This window comes from Neltuma alba, unplaced genomic scaffold (genome assembly GCF_004799145.2).
Source record: "Neltuma alba isolate B1F8T4 unplaced genomic scaffold, ASM479914v2 tig00003699_pilon, whole genome shotgun sequence".
NCBI classification, from domain to species: Eukaryota; Viridiplantae; Streptophyta; class Magnoliopsida; order Fabales; family Fabaceae; genus Neltuma; species Neltuma alba.
The window spans coordinates 163,112-190,660 of record NW_021633395.1 but is presented as its reverse complement, the minus strand read 5'-3'; the positions used below and the strand labels follow the sequence as shown (position 1 = coordinate 190,660).

General features: G+C 35.1%; 4 protein-coding genes across 5 annotated transcripts; all 4 read right to left on the bottom strand.

Annotated features, from left to right (window-relative positions):
- Window positions 1-222: 222 nt before the first annotated feature.
- LOC114742292 (probably inactive leucine-rich repeat receptor-like protein kinase IMK2) lies at window positions 223-17,083 on the bottom strand. Its single transcript, XM_028930562.1, has 3 exons — window positions 17,071-17,083; window positions 1,642-3,556; window positions 223-1,213 (listed from the first exon to the last, which is right to left on the bottom strand). The coding sequence occupies exons 2-3, from the start codon at window positions 3,473-3,475 to the stop codon at window positions 582-584; spliced, it is 2,466 nt and encodes an 821-aa protein (XP_028786395.1). The 5' UTR covers window positions 3,476-3,556; window positions 17,071-17,083; the 3' UTR covers window positions 223-581.
- LOC114742295 (PRA1 family protein B4-like) lies at window positions 6,778-26,637 on the bottom strand. Its single transcript, XM_028930564.1, has 3 exons — window positions 26,623-26,637; window positions 14,942-14,949; window positions 6,778-7,922 (listed from the first exon to the last, which is right to left on the bottom strand). Exon 3 carries the CDS (start codon window positions 7,900-7,902, stop codon window positions 7,225-7,227), a length of 678 nt encoding a protein of 225 aa, XP_028786397.1. The 5' UTR covers window positions 7,903-7,922; window positions 14,942-14,949; window positions 26,623-26,637; the 3' UTR covers window positions 6,778-7,224.
- Window positions 11,519-14,422, bottom strand: LOC114742298 (macrophage migration inhibitory factor homolog). 2 transcript variants are annotated; one of them, XM_028930566.1, is made up of 4 exons: window positions 14,312-14,422; window positions 12,454-12,654; window positions 12,309-12,367; window positions 11,519-11,853 (listed from the first exon to the last, which is right to left on the bottom strand). In XM_028930566.1, exons 1-3 carry the CDS (start codon window positions 14,420-14,422, stop codon window positions 12,314-12,316), a joined length of 366 nt encoding a protein of 121 aa, XP_028786399.1. In that variant the 3' UTR covers window positions 11,519-11,853; window positions 12,309-12,313. The 2 variants fall into 2 exon arrangements, with proteins under 2 accessions (XP_028786399.1, XP_028786400.1); XM_028930567.1 differs by lacking the exon at window positions 12,309-12,367.
- LOC114742299 (macrophage migration inhibitory factor homolog) lies at window positions 23,712-26,761 on the bottom strand. The gene is made up of 2 exons (XM_028930568.1): window positions 26,505-26,761; window positions 23,712-24,088 (listed from the first exon to the last, which is right to left on the bottom strand). Exons 1-2 carry the CDS (start codon window positions 26,613-26,615, stop codon window positions 23,852-23,854), a joined length of 348 nt encoding a protein of 115 aa, XP_028786401.1. The 5' UTR covers window positions 26,616-26,761; the 3' UTR covers window positions 23,712-23,851.
- Window positions 26,762-27,549: the final 788 nt, after the last annotated feature.

Genomic DNA, 27,549 nt, shown 5'->3' with positions numbered 1-27,549 from the left:
TATTTTTTTCATTTTAAAAATTCTGCTCAAAGGAAAAGATACGGACAAATGAATTTGACAGTACATCTTAATGCAAAAAGAAAGCTAAAAAATTTCTTTTCTTTTTTTTTTAAAAAGCATTAGAGCATACATATAAGTAATCTCTACATCGTATACTTCAAAACTTTGACGAGTAGACCTTCCACATCAAATCAAGTATTCTCACACTTAATACCAAAAGAATCAAATGGAAGTATATAGTTTATTCAGAAAATTTAGTACATATAAAAGAATCAACCATTAATGGCTTCTATATACATAACAAAATAAATAAACCAATAAAAGAATAAAAGAAACCAAGAACATCATATTTCTTTCTCTCCTATGATAGTGACTAAAATCTATTAATGAAATCGACTGAGAACTCTGCGACGTTTGCTCCATCATCCTCTGAAGCGGCAGAAGCTAAGTCCAGCTTGATCTACATATGCTCCAGAATCTGCTGAACGGAAATCTGCCAAGTCTCGCTTGATATCTATCTTTCTCCCCTACAATAAAGAAACTGAAAATTCTCCCTGTGATATATCAAATAAGAACAAATCTCAAGTTTGCTCAGTTTCTGGGGCTTTTTGCTCGGTTTCTGGGGCTTTTGCTCCATCATCATCCACAGAAGAATCTGGCTTGATCTCCTCCAGTTGCTGAAGAATCTGCTGAACTTCAGGCCTAGCAGCTGGGGATGGATCCACACAGTGAAGAGCTAATTTCAGGGTATTAAGCAGTTCATCGCCAATAGCTGGTGCATCCCTCATGAGCTCCAAATCAAACACTTCATTAGTCCATTCTTCCTTCACTATGGATGCAACCCACTGTGGCAAGTCCAAGCCATTGGTTGGTTCACCAGGAGGTTTTCCAGTTAAGAGCTCCAAAATGATGACACCAAGACTATAGACATCAGTTTTTGTGTTTGGTTTCTTGGTCTTTGTGAGCTCTGGTGCATTATAACCAAGGTTTCCTGCAGTGGCTATGATGTTGCTGTTTGCTGACGTGGTCATTAGCCTTGAGAGACCAAAGTCTGTGATATGGGCATTTGTCTGCTCATCCAAGAGTATGTTGCTTGAGGTGAGATTTCCGTGTACTATGTTCTCTTCTGTATGCAGGTAGCATAGGCCGCGGGTTACTCCAAGGGCTATTCTCATCCTTGTTGGCCAGTCTATGACAATTTCCGGGCCCCTAGCTGGATATGGAACAAACACATCAGTATCGGAGTTCACAAATAATGCAAAAATTGTTGTAATCTTTGTCCTAATATCTTAGAGCAAGTATTTTAGTACAGAGGAACAAGAAAGTGACCAACCCCGAGTGAAACACGATGAAAAAAAATATAAAGATTTCACCCACTTCAAATTTTAACTTTGCTCATATCATCAAACTGATTATACATTGGCTGTAATGTCTAAGATACATAGATTCAATATTCTATTAAAAATTCATAAGATCCACTCAGAAATTATGGGACCCTATAACTTGTATTAAAATACTCAACATATCTTTCATGTGGTGATTAATATCCTCCATCCTGTACCAAAATAATATTCAAGGTAACAAGGGAAAATGAGAGAACAGTAACTTTGCAAGATCTCCTAATGGCTACGTAGTACTTACCGTGGAGGAACGATGCTAGACTTCCTTTGGTCATGTAATCAAAGACAAGAAGCTTCTCTCCCTTTGGTCCCATGTAGTATGCTCTAAGTGCCAGCAGATTTGGGTGTCTAATTTTACCGAGTGCAGCAACCTCAGTTTCGAACTCCTTCTGCCCTTTGGTTGTCTTCTCCCTCAACCTCTTCACAGCAACCTGGTTCCCATCCTCTAGCGTTGCCTTGTATGCTGTTCCATAAGCGCTTTTTCCCATAATCTCAGCAGTAGCGCACAAGAGGTCATCAGCCGTAAAAACAAATGGGCCATCAAAGTGAACTAGCTTCCCTCCTGCTTCACCTCCTGATTCAACTTCACCTCCTTTTCCTGCACTTCGTGCAGTACCAGCAGCAGCGGATGTTTTGGCAATATTCCCATTCTTTTCTTTAGCGGCTGCTCTCTTCCTGACCAAACAGCAAAGCAAAACGCAGCAAAGTAGAAGAAGAATGACAAGAAGAGCACCTGCTACTATGAGGATTATGTCCTTGGTGCTTAGTTTACGGTGGTGTGGGTTCAATGAAGGTTTTGGGGATGGAGATGGAGGATTCTGAGGTGGGGGTGAAGAAGAAGGGCATGGTTTTGAAGGGACATACCCACAGAGTTGGAGATTCCCAGCAAAGGAGCTAGAATTGAATCTTTTGGAGAGGAGGGATGGAACAAGGCCAGAGAGATTGTTGTAAGAAACATTAAAAGAGGTCAAATTTGCAAGCTTGGTAAGTGAATCTGGAATCTCTCCCACGAGTTTATTTTCAGAGAAGTCAATCTGCGTGATCACTGAGAAGTTCCCAATTGTTGATGGGATTTCACCCTCAAGCTTATTATTATGCAGGTTAAGCACAGTAAGGTTTTTTAACTGGTCAAAATTATCTGGGAAGCTACCATTAATGCCATTGTTTGATAGATCAAGAGTTTGAAGCCTCGAAAGCCCGCCGAGCTCACTTGGAATAGACCCTTTCATCTGGTTATGGCTAAGAGAAATCTCTTGGAGAAATCCCATCTCACTCAAAGAAACCGGAATGGTTCCAGAAATGAGATTGTGATCGAGGGTCAAGATTTGAAGATTGTAAGTTTGGTTTTTTCCCATTCCACTACCCCATGAATCTGGGATAGAACCAGAAAGATTGTTGTGTTGAAGAGCAAGAAAAGTTAAAGAAGGAACCATAGTGAAAGTTCTAGGAATAGAGCCAGAAAGAGAGTTAAAGCTCAAATTGAGTCTGTATAATCTAGTAGAGTTTACTAAGCTAGGAGGGATAGTACCTGAGAGCGAGTTATTGCTAAAATCAATAGACTGAAGCAGTGGGCTATTCCTGCCAATGGAAGGAGGGACAGAACCTGAAAGCCTATTGTTGAAGAGGTAGATTCCTCTGAGATTAGGAAGGAAGCCAAGAGACCAAGGGACAGGACCACCTAGTACATTGTCGTGTAGACTCAGCTTCCTAAGAGCTTGAAGCGATCCGATTTTCTCGGAAATTCGACCACCCAATCCCCTCCATGGAAGCTGGATTGCAATAACCTGTCCCTTCACGCACTTGATTCCTGCCCACCCACCAGAACAAGCTCCAATTCCACTGTCATTCCAGCTCCTCAGAACTCCTCTGAAATCGATGAATTCTCGCTTTATAGCTCGCAGAGCCTGATAATCGGCTTGTGTAACAATCACACCATCCCACGAATGGCCTCCTGAGACTGGTTGAAACGTAAATGCCAGAACTTGAAGAACCATAATGAGGGAGACGAAGAAACGAGAAACGGGTCTTCCTTCATTTGTGGGAAACTTTTCGGCAAACCGATTATTGTTTCCCATGCAGGAGGAAGATGTCTTTTTCGTTTAAAGGGTGGTGGGAACAACAATGGATAATCAAAGGACAGTCTCTGTTTATAGCTTCTCAGTTCTAAAGCTGTGTTTCAGAAAGCACAGTGGAGGAAGATGAAGAAGATGCAAGTGAAAAAGGAAGAGCGAGAGGGTTAGAAAAAGAAGAGAAGGATCGTGATGAGTGCATGTGAGGGGTGGGGTTATCGGTTTTTGGAGGGTCAGGGAGAGAGAAGGAAGAAGGAATCGGTCAAAGCTCGCGTTTTTCTTAAATCGCAACGGCTAGTTTTACCTGGATACATTATCTGCGTATAACGGCTTGGTCTCTCTGAGCAAATGGGGCTCAGTTTTCCAACGGCTACATTGCATAATGTATATTCTGAAGATGACCCCAATATGCAATTACCAAAACAGCCTTGAATCGGCAAGTTTATAGGATACTTTCTGTGGACCAAACTGGAAAATTAACGTTCAATTTACTCAGACTTTGTCGAGGATTTATGATGCTAAATATTAAAGAAGCTTTTTTTTGGGCCAACAGAAAGAAGCTTTTCAAGAGATCTAATCATATGTCACCGGTAAAAATATTACACTACCTCCTATCCTATAGTTCTTATTTAGTCTATAAACAAAATCTTATACTAAGGATCGGAGATAGTATTTTCATAAAAGGTATGTTATATATATTTTTACTGAAGAATTTGATATAAACACTTAAAAATTAAGGTTAAATGTTACGCAAAAAAATTTTTTTTTTTAAGGAGTTAATTAGATTAAATGGGATCTCTTCCAAATAAGTTGAATTTAATTATTTTAGAAAATTTTCTAACTCAAAATTAGACAGTGTTTAACAGCTCCTTGAAATATTTTAATATTAATATCATAAATATAATGTAATATTTCTGATAAACATCATATCTGTGTGTCTCTATATATAATTGTTACATATATAAAAAATATTTTGGCAGTGTCTCATGATTTGGCCCAATTTTTATTGCGGGTGGCAGCTTATGCAAGAGAGTTGCTTTTGATTTCAGTTTATGTAATTTTGTGGAAGGTGTTGAGGGGACACAAAAAGGTCTGGAAATTGAGAAAGTTGTGTTTATGGTGACATGTGCGTTCTATAAGGAGGCATCAACTTGACACAGACTGCCCACCATAACCTTTCATAAGGCATCGGTCCCCGGATCATTTTTTTTTTATTACATTATTATTCATGAAAATCAATCAATCAATTAATTAATTAATTTTGCTTTAAGAAATTATTCACGGGTCTCTCTCACAACCAATTTCCCGCAACTACTTAATTTGGCCTCTTTCTCAACGCTTTTTAGGTTCATATTTGGAATTGGAATAACTAGAGAAGTGAAAATGAAGGAAATGATGATTAAAGAATAATAATAATAATAATAATAATCTATAATGAGATAATGAGAGTAATATGATGTTAAACTTTTTCTCCTAAAGTTAATTTGCTACCTCATATTCAAACACTATCAGATTCCCAGTTTTTCTTTTTGTTTTTTGTTTAGCCGATCATCAATTGAAACATAACAAGCCATATCCAACAAATAAAGTCACATTCATGAAATTTTCTTTTGCAGATCAAGTTTAAAATAACTGAATAAAATATGACTAACTACCTAAATCAATTTATATATATACTACCTCATGTCTTTAATATAAGCTGAAAAACTAATTTGAAGAGAATAAGAAAATTAGTTAATTATAATAAATCTGTATTGATTTTTCTAAACCACCCTTTTAATTATATATGTTGAAAATATCTCTGAGTAGAATTTCTTACAATCAATAAGAATATTTTAAAGAAACCATTACAAATTTGAGAGACAAAATGAATAAAGATCTTATATTTAAAATCAAATCCAATCTCAAACAAGTTCACGCATAAAAGACCGGAGGTAGAACATAATTCCAATGCTCCTGCATGTTTAGTCATTTTGACACAATCTAGTGACTTAATTTACCTTAAAAAATCAATGTATCAGGTGTCATCTAAAACAACTAGTTTGTAAGCCATAAAAAATGCAACTTGTCTCAAACTTGTAAAGCCTAGTTTTTCTCATAAAATTAGCATGCAAGAATTTAAATATAATTTTCAAGTGATCTTTCTTGGGACAAAACTTAGAAGAGATGAATGACATGAAGAGGATGCAGGCTTTAATGCTGAGCGGAAAGGGCAAGATTTATGCGCGGCCTCCTGCCAAACCGGCATTTTTAGTTACCAATACGTGTTGAAATATGGCTACTACCAACAGCAATATCTGTTTTACTTTTGGCCAGCAACATTTTTTTTTCTAGCAATTGACTAACATTTTGATACGTGAGTTGTGTGAAATAATCGTTCTCGTTTTTATTCCTTCTGTTTGCCTAGAATTCCAGCAAACTACTGTGCACCTTTATAACGAGACCAATCAAAATATAATGGCTTCATTTAAGTTCCATCCAGAAGGCAGTGGCAGCCCCGCATCGTTATTTCATGGCTCTTGGTTCATAATAACAAACAATGAGCATGTTCTATTTTCATGGAATGAATGGAGGCAATCATGCTAGAACATTAGCAACAATGGAAGCTAGAATGTTAGATACCTATATCTTTTATACATCAATCACAAAACAAGACTTCTTGTAGCTCGGAATCAACAACAGAACCATCACAAAGTATTCTTCTAACTAAATTGAACTTTGACTGGCAAGTTACATTTAAAATCTCTACTCCATAGTATCCCAGACACCACGGAGCACAGCGCCAAACTCTCACGGTTGCACCGTAATATTTAAAATCCTCATATGTCTATTGTATTCACAAACTGAAGGTCATCCAAGAAATCACACAACGGTATTCTATAATCACATACGGGTATGCTGAATCCTGGTATCGATGTCAAGATCGACAAGATGTTCTAATCAATTTTTCCATGATATGGGGGGAAAAGCGAAAGGGATGTCTTCACCCCAAGTCTAACTTCTCAAAACAGAAGCCAAAATTGCTCATGCAGGTTCACAGTCACATAGATTCAAAAGAAGAAACAACCAATGCCTTCTCTATTTGACTAGTAAACACATTAGGAACAGTGGTGTAAGCAATCTCAATTGTGAGATCTAAGTAACAACACGGGCAAACAATGCAGAGACGGCACAGTTCGTGATGGAATCCAACGGGCGGCAAAAGCGGCCTAACCATTCCTTGATAATGTCGAGCCTAGCAATAAAAATCAAAAAGATCTATCTAATGTTTGATAAAAGCAAAGAACTAACAATAAAAAAGGAAACTGAAATGTAATCACCTAAGCAACTAGGTAATCCATGTTCCCGTACAGCTATGAAACGAGGTTACAGGCATAATAGATATCTAACGCATGGAGGCATAGACATCTAACACAATTAAGAACATTTGCACAATCTGCTTTAAGAGAGCCAAATTACCAAAATGAATAAAACAATTGAAGTATAGAGATAACAAAACAATTCAAGTATAAAAACTGGTAGATCCACCAACAAGAGTTGCGAATCCTACATGAAACAACACAAAATAACAGAGAACCCTACAAATCTCATGTGATTCACCCTATGTATAGTAAAATTTGTTAATACATTGTCATAGAAGGCAAAAGCATATTTTCTGCGTTTATCTCACTTCCAGGTCCTAACAATGAATTTCACGGATCAGATCAAGACCCCATTACCCTGTTATCCTCCTGGATCTGGATTCACCGATCTGCTCAAACACGTGCAGTGACCGGAGGTACGGAAGAGGGGACAGTGGCATTGGTTGCAGCACCCCGGAGGAATGACAGGAACCCAGTGGTTTGAGAAACCTCCTGTTCATCCAAGAAGAGATCTTCGGGAACCCTGAAGGCACCGTGAGCGCAGACAACAGCCACACCCACCATGAGAGCCGAAACAAGAACAGATCCAACATTGGTAAGAAAGACCACAAACAAAGTGAGGCCGCCCAGGAGCGCCAAGGTCTCGAAATCAGAGAAAGTGCGACCAAGAATGACCAAAGGCTGATCAGAGGGACGGAAGAGGTATAGGAACATCCAGGAAGCGAGCAAGCCGACAAGGACAATAAGAGAGAACGGATTCGTAAGCAGAGACACAGCAAGGATCAGAGCAATCATAGCATAATAATTGACCCGAAAGTAAGAATAATTCTTGCGGATCCGAAGGGTGGCTTCAGAGAAACTCTCGGGTTTCGCAAAGGCCGTACGGTCAACGAGCTCACCCCAAGGACGTCGCTGAGCGAGGCCATTACGGACGGTATCGGAGAGGTGGCCGATGAAGGCACGGAAGGCAGGTGTAGCAATGGGTCCCCCAGATTCAGCCGTGGCGCCACCGGTGGCAGCGGTGGGCTGGGAATTGGAGACGGGGAGGACGGGAGGTGCAACAGAAGCCATTGTTGGGGGTTAGGGATCAACGAAGAGAGAAGAAAGGAGAGATGGATTTAAGGGAATAGCAAAACCAGAAATGGGAATTGAGGAGAAAATGCGAAATTGGGAAAGGAGCAGTGAAATTGAAGGGAAAGAGATAAGAAGGTCGATGGGAAATCTAGAAGACGACGTATTACGAAACTCGGCTTCGTCGTTAAGATTCCACCACCGATAGTCGCATTGGCCTTTTGCTGTGCGGATCTGAGTCAATGCTGGCCACTCGTCGATTACAATGGCACGCGTATTTCCTTCTGTCGTCATTTATATTTCTTCCCGCATTCGACATTTGTTTTATTTTATAATTATAATTATAATTATTATTAATTTTCAAGATAAACATCCAGCCTTCAAATACATATTTTTTACGCTATCAAGCTTTGATTCTTAACAGTTAAGTTTTTGGATCGGTTATTTATATACTCCTCCGGTCCTTATTATAAGACTCAATTTGACTTTTTATTTGGTCCTAATTATAAGACCCAATCCATTTTGTCTCTTATATTTATGCATTTTTTTCCAAGATAATCCTTCTAATAATGATAGTTTTAGCCAATATACTTAATTAGCAAAGATATTTTAGGAATGACAACACTTATTTATTATAAATAACCAACTTAACTTACTTCCTTAATCTCCTCAAATAAGTCAATTGGGTCTTATAATTAGAATCGGAGGAGTATATAAATATATACATTTGAGGTAAACATGTGACTTTCAGATTTATTTATTTTTTTGACATACTTCGATTTGATTCTTCACACTTGAGATTTTGCAACGGTTCTTTATATACATACATATGTATGTATGTATATACCCACATAAATAGATAGATGTATTTATATATTGAAATTAAGGCATGGCTAGGGATATCGAAATTCTAATTCTCATTCTTTTAAGAGACGAGTAGCATTTTAACTAAATGGACCAAACTAGTGAAGGGGGTGCTAAGGTAACAATTCTTAAAAAATAATAATAATAATAAAAAGCATGTACATTATTTCGCAATATTTAAAAATTTCAAACCATACACATCAATTTGAAATTTTTAAATGGGGGAATTTCACTGTAGGACCTCAGAAGGCAAATAATTTCAAAGAGCCCCCAAAACTTTCTGAAACCTCACTGCAGGACCAAGGGACCAATCTGATATTAATTTTTAGAGTGAGATTACAATAATACCCCTCCCTTTTTATTTTATTAAAAAATAAATATTTACCGGAGTTACTGTTCCGGCCACCGGAGGTCGGAGGTCCGGCCACCGGCGCTCAGGTGGCCGCCGTCGGGATCCGGTCACCGGTGGCCGGAACAGTAACTCCGGCGGGACTTCCGGTGGCCGGAGTTTTTTTGTTTAAAACAAAGTGGCCAAGGGAGGGTTTGAACCCAGGACCCCTTGGCACACCAAAAGAGTTGTAACCACCAAGCCAAGCAACCCATTCAATCATAAAATGCAAATAAAACTACATATAACAAAATAAACGCAACAGTTCAAATGTAAGTGAACAAGTGAAATTAGACGATTTACAAGTGAAATTCAGAAATTTGCAACAAAAGTTAGGCAATTTACAAATAACATAATAGAAGTCATAACCCAAAATGCAAGTGTTTAGGTGCAAATGAGCAAGTAAAATTTGAAGATTTACAATAAAAGTTTATGGATTTACAACTCAAATTTGGCAAACACAAGAGAATTCACAACCTAAAATGTAAGTGTTTGAATGTAAATGAACAAGTGAAATTAGACGATTTACAAGTGTAATTAAGCAATTTACAACAAAAATTAGACAATTTACAAATAACATAATAGAAGTCATAACCCCAAATGCAAGTGTTTAAGTGCAAATGAGCAAGTGAAATTTGAAGATTTACAATAAAAGTTTATGGATTTACAACCCAAATTTAGCAAACACAAGAAAATTCACAACCCAAAATGTAAGTGTTTGAGTGTAAGTGAACAAGTGAAATTAGACGATTTACAAGTGTAATTCAGCAATTTACAACAAAAATTAGACAATTTACAAATAACATAATAGAAGTCATAACCTCAAATGCAAGTGTTTAAGTGCAAATGAGCAAGTGAAATTTGAAGATTTACAATAAAATTTTATGAATTTACAACCCAAATTTGATAAACACAAGAGAATTCACAACCCAAAATGTAAGTGTTTGAGTGTAAGTGAACAAGTGAAATTAGACGATTTACAAGTGGAATTCAGAAATTTGCAACAAAAGTTAGGCAATTTACAAATAACATAATAGAAGTCATAACCCAAAATGCAAGTGTTTAAGTGCAAATGAGCAAGTAAAATTTGAAGATTTACAATAAAAGTTTATGGATTTACAACCCAAATTTGTTAAACACAAGAGAATTCACAACCCAAAATGTAAGTGTTTGAGTGTAAGTGAACAAGTGAAATTAGACGATTTACAAGTGGAATTTAGAAATTTACAACAAAAATTAGGCAATTTACAAATAACATAATAGAAGTCATAACCCCAAATGCAAGTGTTTAAGTGCAAATGAGCAAGTGAAATTGTCGAATTTCACTTGCAAATCTATAAACTTTTGTTGTAAATCTTCAAATTTTATTTGCTCATTTACACTTAAACACTTGTATTTGGGATTATGAGTTCCATTATGTTATTTGTAAATTGCCTAATTTTTGTTGTAAATTTCTAAATTCCACTTGTAAATCATCTAATTTCACTTGTTCACTTACACTCAAACACTTACATTTTGGATTGTGAATTCTCTTGTGTTTACCAAATTTGGGTTGTAAATCCATAAACTTTTATTGTAAATCTTCAAATTTTACTTGCTCATTTGCACATAAACACTTGCATTTTGGGTTATGACTTATATTATGTTATTTGTAAATTGCCTAACTTTTGTTGCAAATTTCTGAATTCCACTTGTAAATCGTCTAATTTCACTTGTTCACTTACATTTGGACTGTTGCGTTTATTTTGTTATATGTAGTTTTATTTGCATTTTATGATTGAATGGGTTGCTTGGCTTGGTGGTTACAACTCTTTTGGTGTGTCAAGGGGTCCTGGGTTCAAACCCTCCCTTGACCACTTTGTTTTAAACAAAAAAACTCCGGCCACCGGAAGTCCCGCCGGAGTTACTGTTCCGGCCACCGGTGACCGGATCCCGACGGCGGCCACCTGAGCGCCGGTGGCCGGACCTCCGACCTCCGGTGGCCGGAACAGTAACTCCGGTAAATATTTATTTTTTAATAAAATAAAAGGGGAGGGGTATTATTGTAATCTCACTCTAAAAATTAATATCAGATTGGTCCCTTGGTCCTGCAGTGAGGTTTCAGAAAGTTTTGGGGGCTCTTTGATATTAATTGTCTTCTACGGTCCTACAGTGAAATTTTCCCTTTTTAAATTCATCCACATCAATTTATCATTTAGCAATTTTCAATATACTTTATTGTCTTTTTCCCTTGTTTCTTTCAATATCTCTAAATATCCAGTCTTGCCATTCCAAGCATAAACAAATTAGGGGCAGCGGAAGCCTCTTGTTCTGTGATTTTTTTTTTCCTTATGCATGAGGCCACATACCACAGATTACCAGCCATTACTTCGTAACAAATTTAACCTAGAAAGAATAAATTTAACAATAGGACAAAACAGGGAATCAGCACTAACCATTCTCTTAAACAGAACGACCGTACGATAATAACAATGATCTAGGTCCCATCGCTGGGAAGTCTCCCGAGGAAAGGATCCACGTTTGTTCCAAACAGCTAATCAAGTTTCAATTGCACCAGTTACAAAGATATCCGTAATATAACATCATCCATAGTCATAACAGTGGTTGGAAACAGAACAAACACCGCACTTAGTATCGAGGCACCACAACCATTCGAATGGAGTTTAGAACGTAGACCCATTCCACCCAAAGTTTGAACCCTGCAAAGCAAGAAAAGCAGAGTTACCGCCGTGTTGCAGTAATTCATGGCTATAAAAGTGGAGATAGGGTATGCTTGGCAGTTGGGAGGAGAAGGAAAGGGAAGAAAATCCAACCAAAATGGAACGTGAAGCAATAATTAAGTGATAACGTCCTCCCCCTTGTTTGGGGATATTCTCTCCTTCAGAATCCTCCAAATTAGGGGGACTTGAAATTGAAAAGGAAGAGCACTGGAAGGTTAGTTTGAAAACATTAACTAGCCTCACCTCCATTAATAACCCCAAACAAGAGTAAAATTTAATAAAACTTCTCTTCTCCTCCGTTATTCTTCATCCAAACATACCCTTGAGAAAAGGGCTGGGCGTTCTGAGAGTTACGTCTACGGGAAAAGGTTGGATTTTTAAGTACAGCTAACAAGAGCTACGATAATAGTGTTGGACAGCAAGGATTTATTTACATGATCTAGTGCTGGTGTAAAGCATGCAAACACTGTGCATATTCTTGACTTTGATGGTCCTAAACAAAAAGGAAGAATGCAATAAGAAAAAAGTGCAGCGCAGGTCAGTGACCCTTCAGGATAACTTGGAACTTCAAATACTTGCCTTTGTATCATAGAATTTCAAGAAGAATCGCGATTTGGGCACAGATAACTTGGTTTCGAGAATTGATGCAATTGCAGCACTAAGTTTCTTGTTCACATCAGGGTTAAGACCGCCAATGGACACCAATTCACCATAGGCTGCAGGCTGCTCAGTCCCACCAAAAGACATGGGAATTGATCCTTTCAGTACAATCATTACATACTGCAAACCGGGGAAAAAAGGATTAAAGGCTAATCAAGTCAAAGAAATAACATACTATAGCTCAGCAGAAATACCGTACTTATTTTATATTTTAAGAGCCACATCAATGTCATGCTACTTATCTACAACACGGTTCCAGCAAGCATCCTTTTTGAGTAAAAGGGGAATTTCATTCCTGAATGATGATTACAAAACAGCCACGATGCCAACAAAAACCATGCTAACCAATCGTGTGTACAACTTTACATGGAGGAAATGCACAATTAAAGGAAATGAGTCAGGTGATTCCCTTTTTCAGAAGGCTGGCCAAATACTTGACTTCGGCAGTGTGGTCTGAGACAGCCAAGGCCACACCAATAAGACTCATTAAGATGAGCATGGATTGATTAGCAGATGCAGAGAAGTAATCACTACGTATATTGCATAATAGTACAACATAGGTCAGATGGCCAGCAAGTCATTAAGGAAACCTCAAAGAGTAACTCATGAGTTTTGTTCACCAATTAATGCTTAGAAATAATGAATTTGCTCAAACTAATCTGATTCAGGCATTAGTTCCCCTTCTCAGAGGATAGTAGCGTAACACCAGCACAGCTGTAAATTCATTGGAAAGGAACTACATTGATTCATTAAAAGTTCAAAATAAAGAGAAGTTGAGAACAACTTTATGAATGATAGCACTCATAAAACAAACCAAGACTCGCTATCACCCCATCCTTCCAAATAAATAATTGAGTAAACCATTTCCACCTCATTCAGAGCCTGCAAAAGAGGCCTTGATGCCCCAAATTAACTTAATGATAGTATAAAACTGCTTCCATGGATTACATAGTGAGAATATGACATAGATTCAGCGACGTGAGTTGTCAACATAATTATCTGTTGCAAGCTAACACAATCAAATACCATGGCCAAGAACTTGAGTGGTAAGCTGACAGCTAAACTAGGAGGTAGATATTATTCTCTTGAAGCCTGATATAACAAGAGGCAGAGGACCAGAAAGATACTTGTAATCTACGAACCTCAAAATTTCACTGATTCCCTTGCAATCTAATTATAAGTATTTAAATAAATCGGTAAGAAGACAATTCAGCTATACAGAATTATCCAAGACTTGAATTGCAACCGAACCCACGTCAATATTCTGAAGAAATGAGTATGCCAATGACCCTCTATAACGATATCTGGACATAAATCTCAGGTTTCAGATTAGGAGGAAAACTACGCGCAATTCTTACGGGGCTGTTATCATTATGTCCTGTTGAATCAAGAGATATAAAGAAACCTTTATTACAGAGTTAACAGCTCGATGAAAACTTGATAACAAATACTGAAGAAACTTCACTTAAATATTGTCATAGAGGCTCTGGCGTCATTCGCCAGACTAGTCATTTCCTGATTCCACAAGTAGCCCCCCACTGAACGACTCTATAGTTGTTGGACGATAGGAATCGGTTTAAGGTTAGAATCTAACAAGATATACGAAGAAATATGAACTTAAGAAACTCCGAATAAAACAGTAAAAGAAAAAGAGAAGAATAGAAGTACTGAAAAACTGAAAGACCAAAAGCAGTATAAACTTCTGGCGTCATTCAGAAGAAGTAGAAACAAAGTAAAAAAATACAGAAAGAGCGAAAGAAGGGCCGAATTTCCTTACAGACTCAGGTTTGCCGATGAGCTTGGCGACGGTGGAGGTGGCTTCAGAGAGGATGGAAGAAGTGTCGACGCCATCGAGGTTGACGTTCGTGGAGAGGTTAAGGCAAGGCATCTTCTCTTCCTGATCACTCAATTCTGAAACCCTTCTGTTTTGTTTGGGAATGGAGAGAAAGGGGAAATAAATTGACGGGAGTGGTGGGCATTGGGGGAACCCCTCCCGTGACTCGGGCGCAGTGGCTTTGAAATGCTTCAATTATGACCGTAAGATCTATCTGATGATTAGGAAGAGACCGGCGAGCAATTTTTTTGGGAAAATGACATTAAGGTCCCATGGAGAACAAAATCATCAAATAGGTCCCCTGAAATCTCATAATTTTTCTGAAGTCCCAAAGGGACCTCAGTGCAATTTTCAAAATCCACAAATTACTGTCTTACCCTGCCCCTGCCATCAGAAACAAACCGGGAGAAGTTCATTTGGTTGAGGAGTTCTTGCGCAATATGCTTGAGAGAGAAGACATAGGGAAAAAGGAAAGGAGCTATTGATGATGAAATATCTTCTCCATTACCATTAGTGAACTCCAAAAAGCTTCCATATGAATCTCCACAAATGTTCAGGTGTGGAACTTTTTTTTCTCTCCTCTCCTACCTTTCTTGACAGATTGTGCATTTGTTTGGGAATGGAAAATCAGAAAATCGTTTTTGTCTTTTTGGGTTGCTTGTGGGTGGTTTTGGAAATGGGATCCACAAGTTAATCAATAGAAAAGCTTTGTTTTTGGTTGGTGTGTGTTAGTGATTTAAGTTGGGTGTGTAAGATGATCATGGGTGCTCTGTTTTTGGATTGCTTGTGAGTGGTTTTGCTCTGTTTTGATGTTAGTTCAGTGGCAAAGGAAGAAGAAGATGAAGGTTAGTATGGGTGAAAACCCTTAAGACGAAATGGGATATTGTGTTGTCAATCAGGCCGCAATAGTTGTCAATGTGTGCCGTGACACTTGTCAATGTAGCTCCTTAAGTTGTCAATGACAGTTGCGTGCTTCTTGATGCAGGTTTAAGTTACTGATGGCGAGTACGTCTGGAAAACATCTATTTTGCTTTGTTCACATAGGGGGAAGTTTATAAATGATGGAGAAGGTGATATGAGATATGTGGAAGGTAGTGTAAGAATAACCAATGTAAAGGAGGGCACAAGTTATGAAGAATTGAAGGAAATTATATCATCCATTGCTGGAAAAGAAAGCAACTCATTTCTTCTGAAATTCTTAGTTGTGTGAAGGGAATTTTTTGTAAATGGATACACACCAATACTTAGTTTTGTAATTATATACAACCACTATGTTTTTTTTGGGGATGGATTGTGAAATAGGTGTAATTTTAAGTATATGAAGGTATAAATGAAAGTTGGCTATGAATTGGTATATTAGATTCTACAATCATTTCAGTTGTCATTACCTGCACCCTGTATTGTCATTAGACTTGTTATGACTTGTCAATAGAGCACTGTGACTTGTCAATTAATTTGCTGATATAAGTTGTCAACAATATGAATTCAAGTTACTTAACCTGTTTTAGTATCATATGATATTTTCAATCACTTTATCATATTATATTTTAGTTATATTGTCATATATAATTATTATTAATAAAGTGTCAATGGTGACACTATGACTTATCAATGGTCGCACTGTGAATGGTAGTACTATGACTTGTCAATAGTGGCACTATAACTTATCAATAGTGGCACACTGACTTATCAATGATAGCACTGTGAGACGCCGCGACGAATTATCAGTTGTCAATGGTGGCACACTGACTTGTCAGTGGTGGCATTATCACTTGTCAATAGTGACATTATGACTTGTTAATGGTGGCACACTGACTTGTCAATGGTAACACTGTCACTTGTTGTTCATCGAATAACTTCTTAAAAGGGTTGGGTGCCACGGCGGATATGATCAAGAGCCGCGGCGCCTTACACAGAATGACAGCTCCTTGGAACATATAGAGGAGCCGTGACGGATATGGTCAGACGCCGCGGTGAATTATTAGTTGTCAATGGTGGCACACTGACTTGTCAATGGGGGCATTATGACTTGTCAATGGTGGCATTGTGACTTGCCAATGGAGCACTGTGACTTGTTAATGAAGGCATTGTCCCTTATCAATTGAATATAAATTTGAGTAACACCTTCTTCTTAATAATTATATTTTAATGCAAATATTACTTAACATTATAAATAAATGACATGTTCAGTTGTAAAAATTTTGAATATCAATCATTAATATTCATACATTTATTTGTTATGAAATTGTTAATATCACTTGTCATTAACTCCTGTTATATTAATTGTTATTTTGGATAACTCAGGTTGTTAATTTCTACGCTGAGTGCTGTTGAGCCATATAGAACTGAGAATTTCAAAAGAAATGAGTTACTTTCTTCTCCAGTAATTGATGATATAATTTCCTTCAATTCTTCATAACTTGTGCCCTCCTTTACATTGGTTGTTCTTACACTACCTCCCACATATCTCATATCATCTTTTCCATCATTTATAAACTTTCTCTTATGGGAACAAAGCAAAATAGATATTTTCCAAACGTACTCGCCATCGGTAACTTAAACCTGCATCAAGAAGCACGCAACTGTCATTGACAACTTAAGGAGCTACATTGACAAGTGTCGCGGCACACATTGACAACTACTGCGGCCTGATTGACAACACAATATCTCATTTCGTCCTAAGGGTTTTCACCTACACTAACCTTCATCTTCTTCTTCCTTTGCCATTGAACTAACATCAAAACAGAGCAAAACCACCCACAAGCAACCCAAAAACAGAACACCCATGATCATCCTACACACCCAACTTAAATCACTAACACACACCAACCAAAAACACAGTTTTTCTATTGATTAACTTGTGAATCCCATTTCCAAAACCACCCACAAGCAACCTAAAAAGACAAAAATGATTTTCTGATTTTCTATTCCTAAACAAATGCACAATTTGTCAAGAAAGGTAGGAGAGGAGAGGAAAGAAAGTTCCACACCTGAACATTTGTGGAGATTCACATAGAAGTTCTTTGGAGTTCACTAATGGTAATGGAGAAGATATTTCATCCTCAATGGCTCCTTCCCTCTTTCCCTATGTCTTCTCTCTCAAGTATATTGCGCAGGAACTCCTCACCCAAATGAACTTCTCCTGGTTTGTTTCTGATGGCAGGGGCAGGGCAAGATAGTAATTTGTGGATTCTGAAAATTGCACTGAGGTCCCTTTGGGACTTCAGAAAAATTATGAGATTGCAGGGGACCTATTTGATGTATTTTCTTCTCCATGGGACCTTAATGTCATTTTCCCTTTTTTTTCCCTGCTGAAAAAAGGACGTGGCCATGTCACTGATACGAAACAGTGCGCGGCACCTTTGTTTATAGGGTTAAAGTGTAATTTTAACAACAAAGTTTACCTCAAAAGACACTGGACACCATAATGTTTATTTGGGTATCAAAACATACATAAAATTGTCAAAAGGGGGTATTTGGCACCAAGCCGTTAACGTCTGTTAGTTTACTATCAAAGATGCCCACAAAATCAGTTTTGAGGTGTATTTTTAACAACAAAGTTTACATCAAGGGACGCTAGGCACCATAAAGTTTACTTGGATGCAAAACTATACATAAACTTTTTAAAAAGAGAAAAAAATAACAAAATTCTTCAATTCCCATAAATGTTCATTAATTTTATTCTTTTGGGTCCCACTAAATTCTTTTCATTAATTTTCACTTTTAAATTGATTTATCTTTCTTTCATTATAGTCAACACGCACACTCTTTTTGTCATGTCGTTTTCTTATCCTCTAAGCTTTTTATATGTATTTACGTAAAACAATGCATTTCCCTTCTAGGACATGAGGTTCATCGCTTGCATCCAAGTACTACCTCTAATCCTTACTATACGACGTAATAAATTAATTTGAGGAGATTAAAAAAATTAAATAAATTACTTTAAAGTATTATATTTATCGTTTTTCTCTAAATTAACTTGCTTCACTTATAAACTAATATATAATCAAATGATGTATATAAATATTTTAGAGAGATCATTTACTATATGTTATATTTAAATAATTGTTTTACTTCTTTAAATTTTTTCAAAGAGGAAGTAGAAATGAGTAGAGAGAAAAAGTGATATTTAGTAGGACCCAAAAAAATAAAATTAATAGACGTTTATGGGAGTTGGAGAATTTTGTTATCTTTTTTTCTTGTAAAAAAGTCATGTATATTTTTGCACCCGAGTAAACTTTATAGTGCCTAATGCCCCATTGATGTAAACATTGTTGTTAAAAATGTATTTTAAAAGTGACTTCGTGGGCCCTTCTAACGGTAAAGTAACGAATGTTAATGGGGTGGTGCCAGATGCCTCCTTTTGATAGCTTCATGTATATTTTTACACCTAAATAAATATTATGGTGCTCAGTGTCTCTTAGGGTAAACTTTATTGTTAAAATTACACCTTAACCTTTGTTTTTATTACCTCTTTTCTTTTTTTAAATTTAGCCCATTCTCTTAAATCCAATTCTCTTTGGTTTATATTAGCTCTTTTTGTTTGTTTATATATACTGGATTAAGGTGTAAATTTGTTCTAAAATATTTTACTTAGGAATGTATGGTATTCAAAAAAAATTTTGAGAGCAAATTTCTCCCGAAAATTTAAAATCATAACAACATTACTCTGTACTGTTAAAAATATCAACGGTCAGCATTACTATTTTAATGATCAACGTTAATTTTTTTTACGATAGAGAACAATATTGTCACAATTTTAAATTTTCAAAACAAATTTGCTTTTAAAAAAATTTCTGAATACTCAACATTGCTGAATGAAAACTTTTAAAACAAAGTTGCAAGCATAACCCTGTATCTATATGTGTGTGTCTATATAAATATATATATATATATATATATATTACCTCTTCTCGGCGTCGTTTTCTACAGACTTTTCATCTTCTTGATCCTCCCTTGCGGACTTGTGGTGCCGTTTTCTCCACCCTCTACAACAATTGGGAATTCGTTGTTAATGTCCATTTAGTGGTAGGCCATATCTAAATATAAGAATTATTAATGGATGGATTTTATATCTAGGATCAGATGTCGTATATGATTTTTATATTAAAAATTTATTTTGCATGTTAAAAAATCTAATCTCGTAAAGCGTGGAACTATTTGAAAAAATTGCTATATGAATGTATTTTTAATTAAAAAGGAAGACAGTAAAGAAGTAGATTTGCCATTTTCTTGGCAGGAATATTTCCAACTCTTTCATTCTCAAAACCTTTCATTTCATCGCCCTAATTTCTAGTGTTCCCAAGTCCTCTTAACAATATCTACAAAGTTTTCTTCGACTCGACATCTGAAAATTCTTTTTCTGAAAATCCGAAATCCTTTCCTCAAGAAACCATTAATGGAAATTAACAAAATCCACAAAGTTCCGGCTAGCCGGCCTCATGTTATCTTTGGGCTGCTTTTTATTTTCTGGGCTTAAAACTCAGTCTCAAACAGATTGTGGGGAACCAAGAGAGAACCCCTTTCTTGCTATTTTGCGATTGGTCAATTTTCTTTTATTGTGAGATGTTATCGAAATTTATAAGGAAGAATTATCAAGAGTCTTAAAAAAAAATTATTTATCAAAAAGTCTCAATGACAAGTAACTAGCTTGAACATATTGTCATTCTCTACTTTAGAACTTATCATTACTTACTCTTCACTTGTCGATAGAGTTTAAGATAATTAAATCTCTTCTTTGAGACCTGATTCTCCCTGTTTATAAACATTAGCAAGCGCAAAATGATTTGAAGATAAATAACTCACTTTCTTAGAAAGTGAACCAATATCAGAATGGTTGCCGGTTCCGATCCCTTGCATCATTTTCCAATCCTGGTTGAAAGAGACTTGAAAAGATTTGCACAGAGATGGACATGGTGAGCTTTACAAAAGGTATAATTGTGCTATTAAATGTGATTTGGAGGAAAAGGAACCGAATCACTCACCAAAAGTATTAGCTATCTTTTTGTCTTTCTTTAGTTTGTCAAAAGTATTAGTGACTCCTATCCTATGATAGATTTTAGTCATATTTTACTGTTAAATTCTTGTCCTTGCTTTTCTGCTTATGTTACCTGATCTGTTATTTCTGATATTTTATCATGCATTTTGCTTTTCATTAAAAAAATTGATATACCCATTATTTTTCCCTTCGAGTTGGATATTATCATTTATAAAACTAAATTAAAAGACTCCAATTACAGGAATTGTTTTTCACGATATCAAAACATATTAGTCCAAAGTCCAAACATTAACTATTTAATTCACCTGCCATGCTCATTTGACGCGGTACGAATTTGAATTCAAAAAAGCAAGATAGTTAGAGGATTTTTTTTTTATATGACTGTCTAATTGAGTTAAATTCGAGCATTGTCAGGTCCAATTGAAAATAATTCTTTCAAAAAAGTTTTTAGAAGTGTTACTTCCGCTTAAATTTAACAATAGTCTAACTTACCTATATAACCATGTAAAAGAAGGATACTATTTTAATTCTTAATTATCCATTTCCAATTACATGAACACTTAAACCTTTTTTTTTTTTTGGGTTGGCCAGAACTCATACACTTGCATATTGCACAAATCAAAACTGATTATTTCATTAATTAATTGATGAGGAAAGTCAAGCCCTAATTGAAAATTGCCAACAAAAAGCATTCCATTCATCCTTATCCCATGCACTAAAATATACAAATGCCACACTCTTCAGTCAAATTTGGTACAAGTCAACCATAAAATGTCATCATTCCTAAACCAAGATCTAGCTTTTCTCATCTTTTTCTTGATTAAATTTAGATGGTTTGAATTTAATATTTAGAAAAATAATTACAAAATTGTAAATTGTTAGCATATATTAATAAATTTAATATATTAAAATTTAATCTTGACCATCCAAAGATTATAGATGAATGAGGAGGAATGAAGAAACTGGATTAAGTTTTTTTTTTCCAGTTAAAATGTCATTTTCAAAAGAAAGATATTACATTTATTTGCTCTTATTAAAAATAATAAATTAAATTACAATAGAAGTATTCGTAAACGAGAAACATGAAATATACCAACTTTCAAATGCATTTTCGGCTGCCCCATCATTAGTCAATGGTCTCCACCTATATTCCTTTTTTTTTTTGGGCCAACGGCTATATTCGTCGTAATTATTCCAAGTATATAAATTTAAATTCCCCATATTTAATTTTACAGATATATATATAATAGTATCTATTTATTTTTTTTCATCATATTATAGTATATGCTTATTAATTATATCAAATGTATTGCGTGTGTTTGAAGATAAGGAAAAAGGTTAAAAGATTTCAGATCATTTAAAATGAAAACAACTATAAATTTACAAATCTCAATTACAAATAAAGGACTTAAATTTAAACGTAACTTTAATTTATAATTGAGATTTTTGTTTATATAAGTATGAGGTATCCTCCCTTTGAGCTCTTGCTATGAAGTGTTTTTGATCTGTATGTATAAATAAAAAGTTAGTTACCTAATTAAAATGATACTACAAAAGTATGTCAAGGGGTGAAATGATCCAACTATTAGAAAATTTTATAAAACCCTTTATATTATGTGAAAGTAGAGGGAAGGAGTATACACTCACCTTTTACATGGGATATGTGTTTGATAATTGATTTGAAGTTGTAGAAGGGGAAAGACGCATCAAAATGCCTAACGCACGCTCTCCCTATATGTATGCAATGTTTCCGATGCACAATATAAGTTATTTTCACAAAATTTTCTTGATCTATTATAATATAAGTCACTTGAAGAGTAATTAGTACTTATTTATTAATTTTGCCCATTCAATTAATGCTTTAATATGATTTCTTGTGTTTTTTCCCCTCATCATAACCTCATTTAACAGGGGTAAAATTAAAAATGATTTTAAATTGAAGACAAACTTAATAAGTTGATTACTATTTGTTAATTTGAAGTTGTGACTTACATTTTGGTGGGGGCATAGTGGGAGTCTTCAGTCTTTCACTTGACTTTGGAAGCAAACATAATCATTATTGGACGTGAAATTCCTAGTTAGGGTACACAAATAGGGAGGCATTTGCCTAACTTCGCATTTCAAGAATCATATATTCCGATCACTCTTTATTCCTCATACATATTTCATAACTACTCCACCCAATCATTGCAAAACGACAAACTTCCTTCATTCTTTTGTGTACGGTAATAAAAATAGGGAGAATTACATTCAAGTCTCACAAAAGAAAAATAATCACTAAAAAGTCCCAATAATAACCTGAGCAGCCTGTAATAACAAGTTTTACAGTGAGAATGATAACTTCTGGGACTTGTTTTTCAATTGTTTTTCCTGCTTGGGACCTCATTGTAATTCTTCCATAAAAATATAATCCCCATTCTTCTCCGGGAATTCATTTTGTGATTTATATATTAAAAAACATAATTAACATATTTAATACTAATATGCATCGATCTTAGGCTTTTAATTGTAACTCAATACTACTAGATTGATGCTCTATGAGTCGGGTGATGGGCGAATCAAACAAGTGAGTTCATTGAGTAGAGGCCTAACTTGCAAGCCTTTATGGGTAAATTTGTTCCTTATCACTATAATAAATCAGAGATTATGATGTATTGTTAATTAATAATTCATAATTTAATTATGAGTGCGCCTGTTTTTTTTTCCTTTTTTTTTTGAGAAGGTTATTGTTTAGATCAACTTGTTTTTAAACATTTTACATTTTATAAGGTAGACATGTGAGAAAAATTTTGTCATTGTTCAGCATTCTACACACATGCTCTCATTCTCTCTGTATACTTCCTTTGATCCTAATTATAAGATCTTGTTTATAGATTACAAATAAAATTTTATAATTAGAATTGGAGGTAGTATTTTCTAAATCAACCAAAGAGAGTACCTATTTCCATATTCTTGATTACTACGGGATTTTTTTAATTTAAGGGCAAGTGCACCCTACAAACTTATATATATATATATATAATTATAAAGGTTAATATCATGTTTAGTCACTAAAATTTAATCTTATTTTAATTTTGGCACCTAAAATCTAATTTCCTTTTGGTTTTGATTCTAGAAATTTGAAACTAGTGATTTTGGTTTCTCAAATTTGATTTCATCTTTATCCACCTAAAGATTTTTGCACTTTGGGCAATAAAAACTAAAATAAAGTAAAATTTCATAGAACAAAACCACTTATTTCAAATTTCAAGAATCAGAAACAATGGTTCTAAATTTCAGAGACCAAAACTGAAATAAAGTCACATTTGAGAGATTAAAGATAATATCAATTCTAATTATAATAACTTATTGGGAGAAACATAATAATAATTATTATTACTTAATCGGACCCAGGGGTACACTATTAATGAGCGTGGCCATGAGAGGCGGATGATCTCCAAAAATGTGGCGGAGAAATTGAAAGGGATCAGTGTTATTACATTCACTCATAGTTTGGGGGAGGGGTTGAGACGGCGGAAGGCGGTGGTGTCAAAGACCTTGAGGAAGAATCTGGTTCTGGGGACGGAGAGCCTGGATTGGAGAATGGAGCCGATGGAGGCAATGAGCTTCTTCTTCACCTGTGAGTCTATGCCTCCCATCGACACTATCTCTGCGTACGCCGCCGGCTCCTTGTTCCCTTCAAATGATATCGCCACCGACCCCTTCACTATCACCATCACATACTGCACCCACCACCCACATCCAACCAACTATTTCAAACTCACATTAAATGGTACCACTAGCTAATTTAAATTAACATAATATTGCTTTCAATTCTAAGAAAATTAGCTAAATAAGTTAGTTATTTGCAGTAAATATGTGATGCTTTATTAATCATGTGTATTAGAACGATTTTTATTATCACAATAGAGATTTACTTGGGGAGAAAACAGATAAATATGAGAGACAAAATAGATTAGGAGATCTTATATTACTTCCGGTCTTGAATATAATGGCTAGTTAACTAATTTGAGTAGATTAAAAAAATAAGTTAAGTTAGTTATTTGTAATAAATAAGCACTATCTTTTCTAAAATATCTTTACTAATCATGGCTAGAACTACTATTATTGGAAGAACTACCTTAAAAAAAAAGTACAAATATGAAAGACAAAATGAATCGAGATTTATATTTAAGATCAAAATAAAAGTTAAGTGAGTTCCTATATTAAAGATCAGAAGTAGTATTTAGGATCAAATTGGAATTTTAACTAGCTATTATGTTAAACACATGGGATACGAAATCATATAACCCCATGAAAGTGAAAGGGAATAGGGAGAACAGTGGTGGGGGCTGGCTCCTCATCAAATGCAATTTGCTGTGGCCTGTGGGGAGCCAGGTGCGTTGTTTTCACTTTTCAGATTTCACTTTCGTTCGTCCTCTGCCAGTTTTCATGTTTCATATGAAATGGCAAACAGAAGCATCCATAATACCCACTTTACCACCTTGGACCATTCACACCACTTTTTTCATCTTTGCTCCACTCCTCACTTTGCCCTCCATTATTAGATCACATCACACACGGACGCTACTGACAGGTTACATTCTTTTCAGATGCTAACTGGTTTCATACTTGAAGATTTATTGTAAGGTTTAAAAAAAAAAACACATTCACTAATAAGTTCAATAATAATTAAATAAGTAGCTCATAATGATAAATTCTAATATGAAACTTTATAATAATTCTTTTAATGATCAAAAAAATTATTAAATAATATACATTACAGTAAAATTTGATATTATTAGACTAAAATGCTCTTATAAACTATTATTTAATTAATTTATGTTTATATTTATAATTTAATCATTTAATTATCTTTATCATTGGTTTCCAATTTATAATTTGGATTTTCATATTTATAATTGTCTAAATTTTTTTTTTCACTACCTCACACTAAAAGAAAATCTTAAAAAAGATGGTTAAGGTCACTTGATGGCTTACAAGACCCCAATTCCCTAAATTAATATTTATAATTTAGCTTTTAAACAAATTTCTTGGAGATCCAATTATCATTTCCCTTTTCTTTTTTTGTTGGCTAGGATCCCTTTACTTACTCAATACTTAATCTGATATATTTGTCAGATGAAGTTTCCATCCAATCATTAAACTAAAAATCCAACACGTTGACCTCAAAACACCAGGCAATCATACACATGGACATTGGATTTATGAACTCTGCTAATATGAGTAAATATACTACCTTATAAATTTACAATTATGTTGGGATATTTATATTACACTGTATAAGTTTACACATTAACTCTGCCCATACATTAAAATGATATATATATATATATATATGACTAATCAAACATTGAAAAATAAATTAGCTATGATTAAAATTTAAAATTCTTATCCATATTTCATCATTTTGAAGGGGACAGAGAGTTGATTGCCAGGTTCTTTTTGCAACCTTTAGCAGTATGGTCCTAGAACCACATAGTTTTTTCAAAAAATAAATAAATAAACAAACAAATTTTTGTCATTTTGAGATCTCTCTGTTAATCATACAGAGACAGAAACTTATGGGCTCCAAGAACCTCAGACACGCAATTATTTTTTTTCCCTAAATCCATAAATATATATATTTAAGAGGGAAACAAAAAAGAAATAATAAGTGTAAAAAATGAAAACGAAGTTTTATTTATAAGTTATCTTCTTAAATGGAGTTTTATATAAATATATATGATATATTATTTTACATGAAGTTTTGTTTTATAAATTATCTTTTTAAAATTAACTCACAAACATCCAATAACTAGAGATAATTGTTAAAAATGAAGCCTATTCTAATTTCACACTATCCAGATAAGTTGGACTTTGATAAGAAGATTCCAAGTCGAAACAGAAGCAAGCTCGAATCCCAATGAACTAAGCGCACAAGAAACACCGGAAAATTAACAACAGAAGCGCAAGATGAATCTGCGACGAACCAGATAAGAAAGCAAACACACAGATATATCATCCAAATATATAAAGAAGGTTTTCGATGGATCCTTAAGATTGAATTACTGGAGTTCGAATCTGAAATCAAGTTGAAGGAAGTAGAGAAAAAACCATCCAGAGGGGAGAGAGAGATAGAGAGAGAGAGAGAAATACTTTTGGGGGCTTTCCGATAATGGAGGAGACGGCAGAAGTGGCTTCGGAGAAGATGGGATCGATGTCGATTCCGTCCAAGTTAACGTTGGTGGAGATGTAAAGGCAAGGCATCGTTCTCTTCTTCTTCTTCTTCCTCCTCTGATTCTTCTGATTCTGCGTACCGTAAGAATGAAGAAGGGCGAAGATGAGGATTGAAGGAAGCAAGTGGGAAGCGCAAGTGAGTTTGATTCAGGGCAATCCCACCTTCTTGTGGACTGGTTTATATAAAGCCAATTCTGGGCTTTTACTGTTTTGACCATCTCCCCTTCCTTCCCATTTCATGATTGGTTGGTGAAAAAACCTTGGAATTCCACCTTCCCCACTCTCTCTCCCTTCCCACTCCCTTCCCCCCACCTTTTTATTACAAAAATAATAGGGAATATTTTTTTTAATTATTAATTAATTTTTATAATCTTAGCTCAGTTGTATCAATTCTTCAATTTTAATTCATTATAACTCAATCCCGATAATTTTAACTATTTAAAAATTTATTCCCTAAGCTTCATAAAATATATAATTTTATTTTAAAAAATATAGGAACTAATGCTTTTAATGTTTAAACTCTAGAAACTGAATTTTACGTACTTAAAATTTAAGAATTGGAGTATAACTAAGTTAAAGTTATAGAAATTAAATTGTATTGAGATAAAGTTTATGAATTGAATTATAATTGAGTCAGAATTATTAGAGGTAAATGATTAATTTTCTCAAAATAACATTAAATACAGTTTTTCTTAGGAGGGCTAATATTTTTTAGACAAAAAATATTGATTATAGTCACGAATAAATACCTTTTTATTTATGCATTAAAATATAACTCATTTGTGAATTTAATATCAAGTGCACGAATAATCACTTATTGAGGAACGGGAATAGGATTCCAACCTTTCCACTGTTTGGTTGAATGATTGCAGCACCATTCCATTCCATCATTTTGATGACACGCGAATTCCATCCCCAAATTGACCGCATCAATAATCATCCACGTTTCAGGAAAGCACCTTTT

Bases quoted from the DNA above. Each gene is read 5' to 3' on its own strand.
- LOC114742292 (XM_028930562.1), bottom strand. From the start codon at position 3,475: ATGGGAAACAATAATCGGTTTGCCGAAAAGTTTCCCACAAATGAAGGA. The intron at 1,214-1,641 runs GTAAGTACTACG...TTCCATATCCAG, and splicing joins TCTAGCATCGTTCCTCCACG to CTAGGGGCCCGGAAATTGTC.
- LOC114742295 (XM_028930564.1), bottom strand. From the start codon at position 7,902: ATGGCTTCTGTTGCACCTCCCGTCCTCCCCGTCTCCAATTCCCAGCCC.
- LOC114742298 (XM_028930566.1), bottom strand. From the start codon at position 14,422: ATGCCTTGCCTTAACCTCTCCACGAACGTCAACCTCGATGGCGTCGAC. The intron at 12,655-14,311 runs GTAAGGAAATTC...CCCGGTTTGCAG, and splicing joins TCATCGGCAAACCTGAGTCT to TATGTAATGATTGTACTGAA. The intron at 12,368-12,453 runs GCAAGTATTTGA...CTTTTTGTTTAG, and splicing joins TGAAATTCTATGATACAAAG to GACCATCAAAGTCAAGAATA.
- LOC114742299 (XM_028930568.1), bottom strand. From the start codon at position 26,615: ATGCCTTGCCTTTACATCTCCACCAACGTTAACTTGGACGGAATCGAC. The intron at 24,089-26,504 runs GTATTTCTCTCT...TGGTGGGTGCAG, and splicing joins TTATCGGAAAGCCCCCAAAA to TATGTGATGGTGATAGTGAA.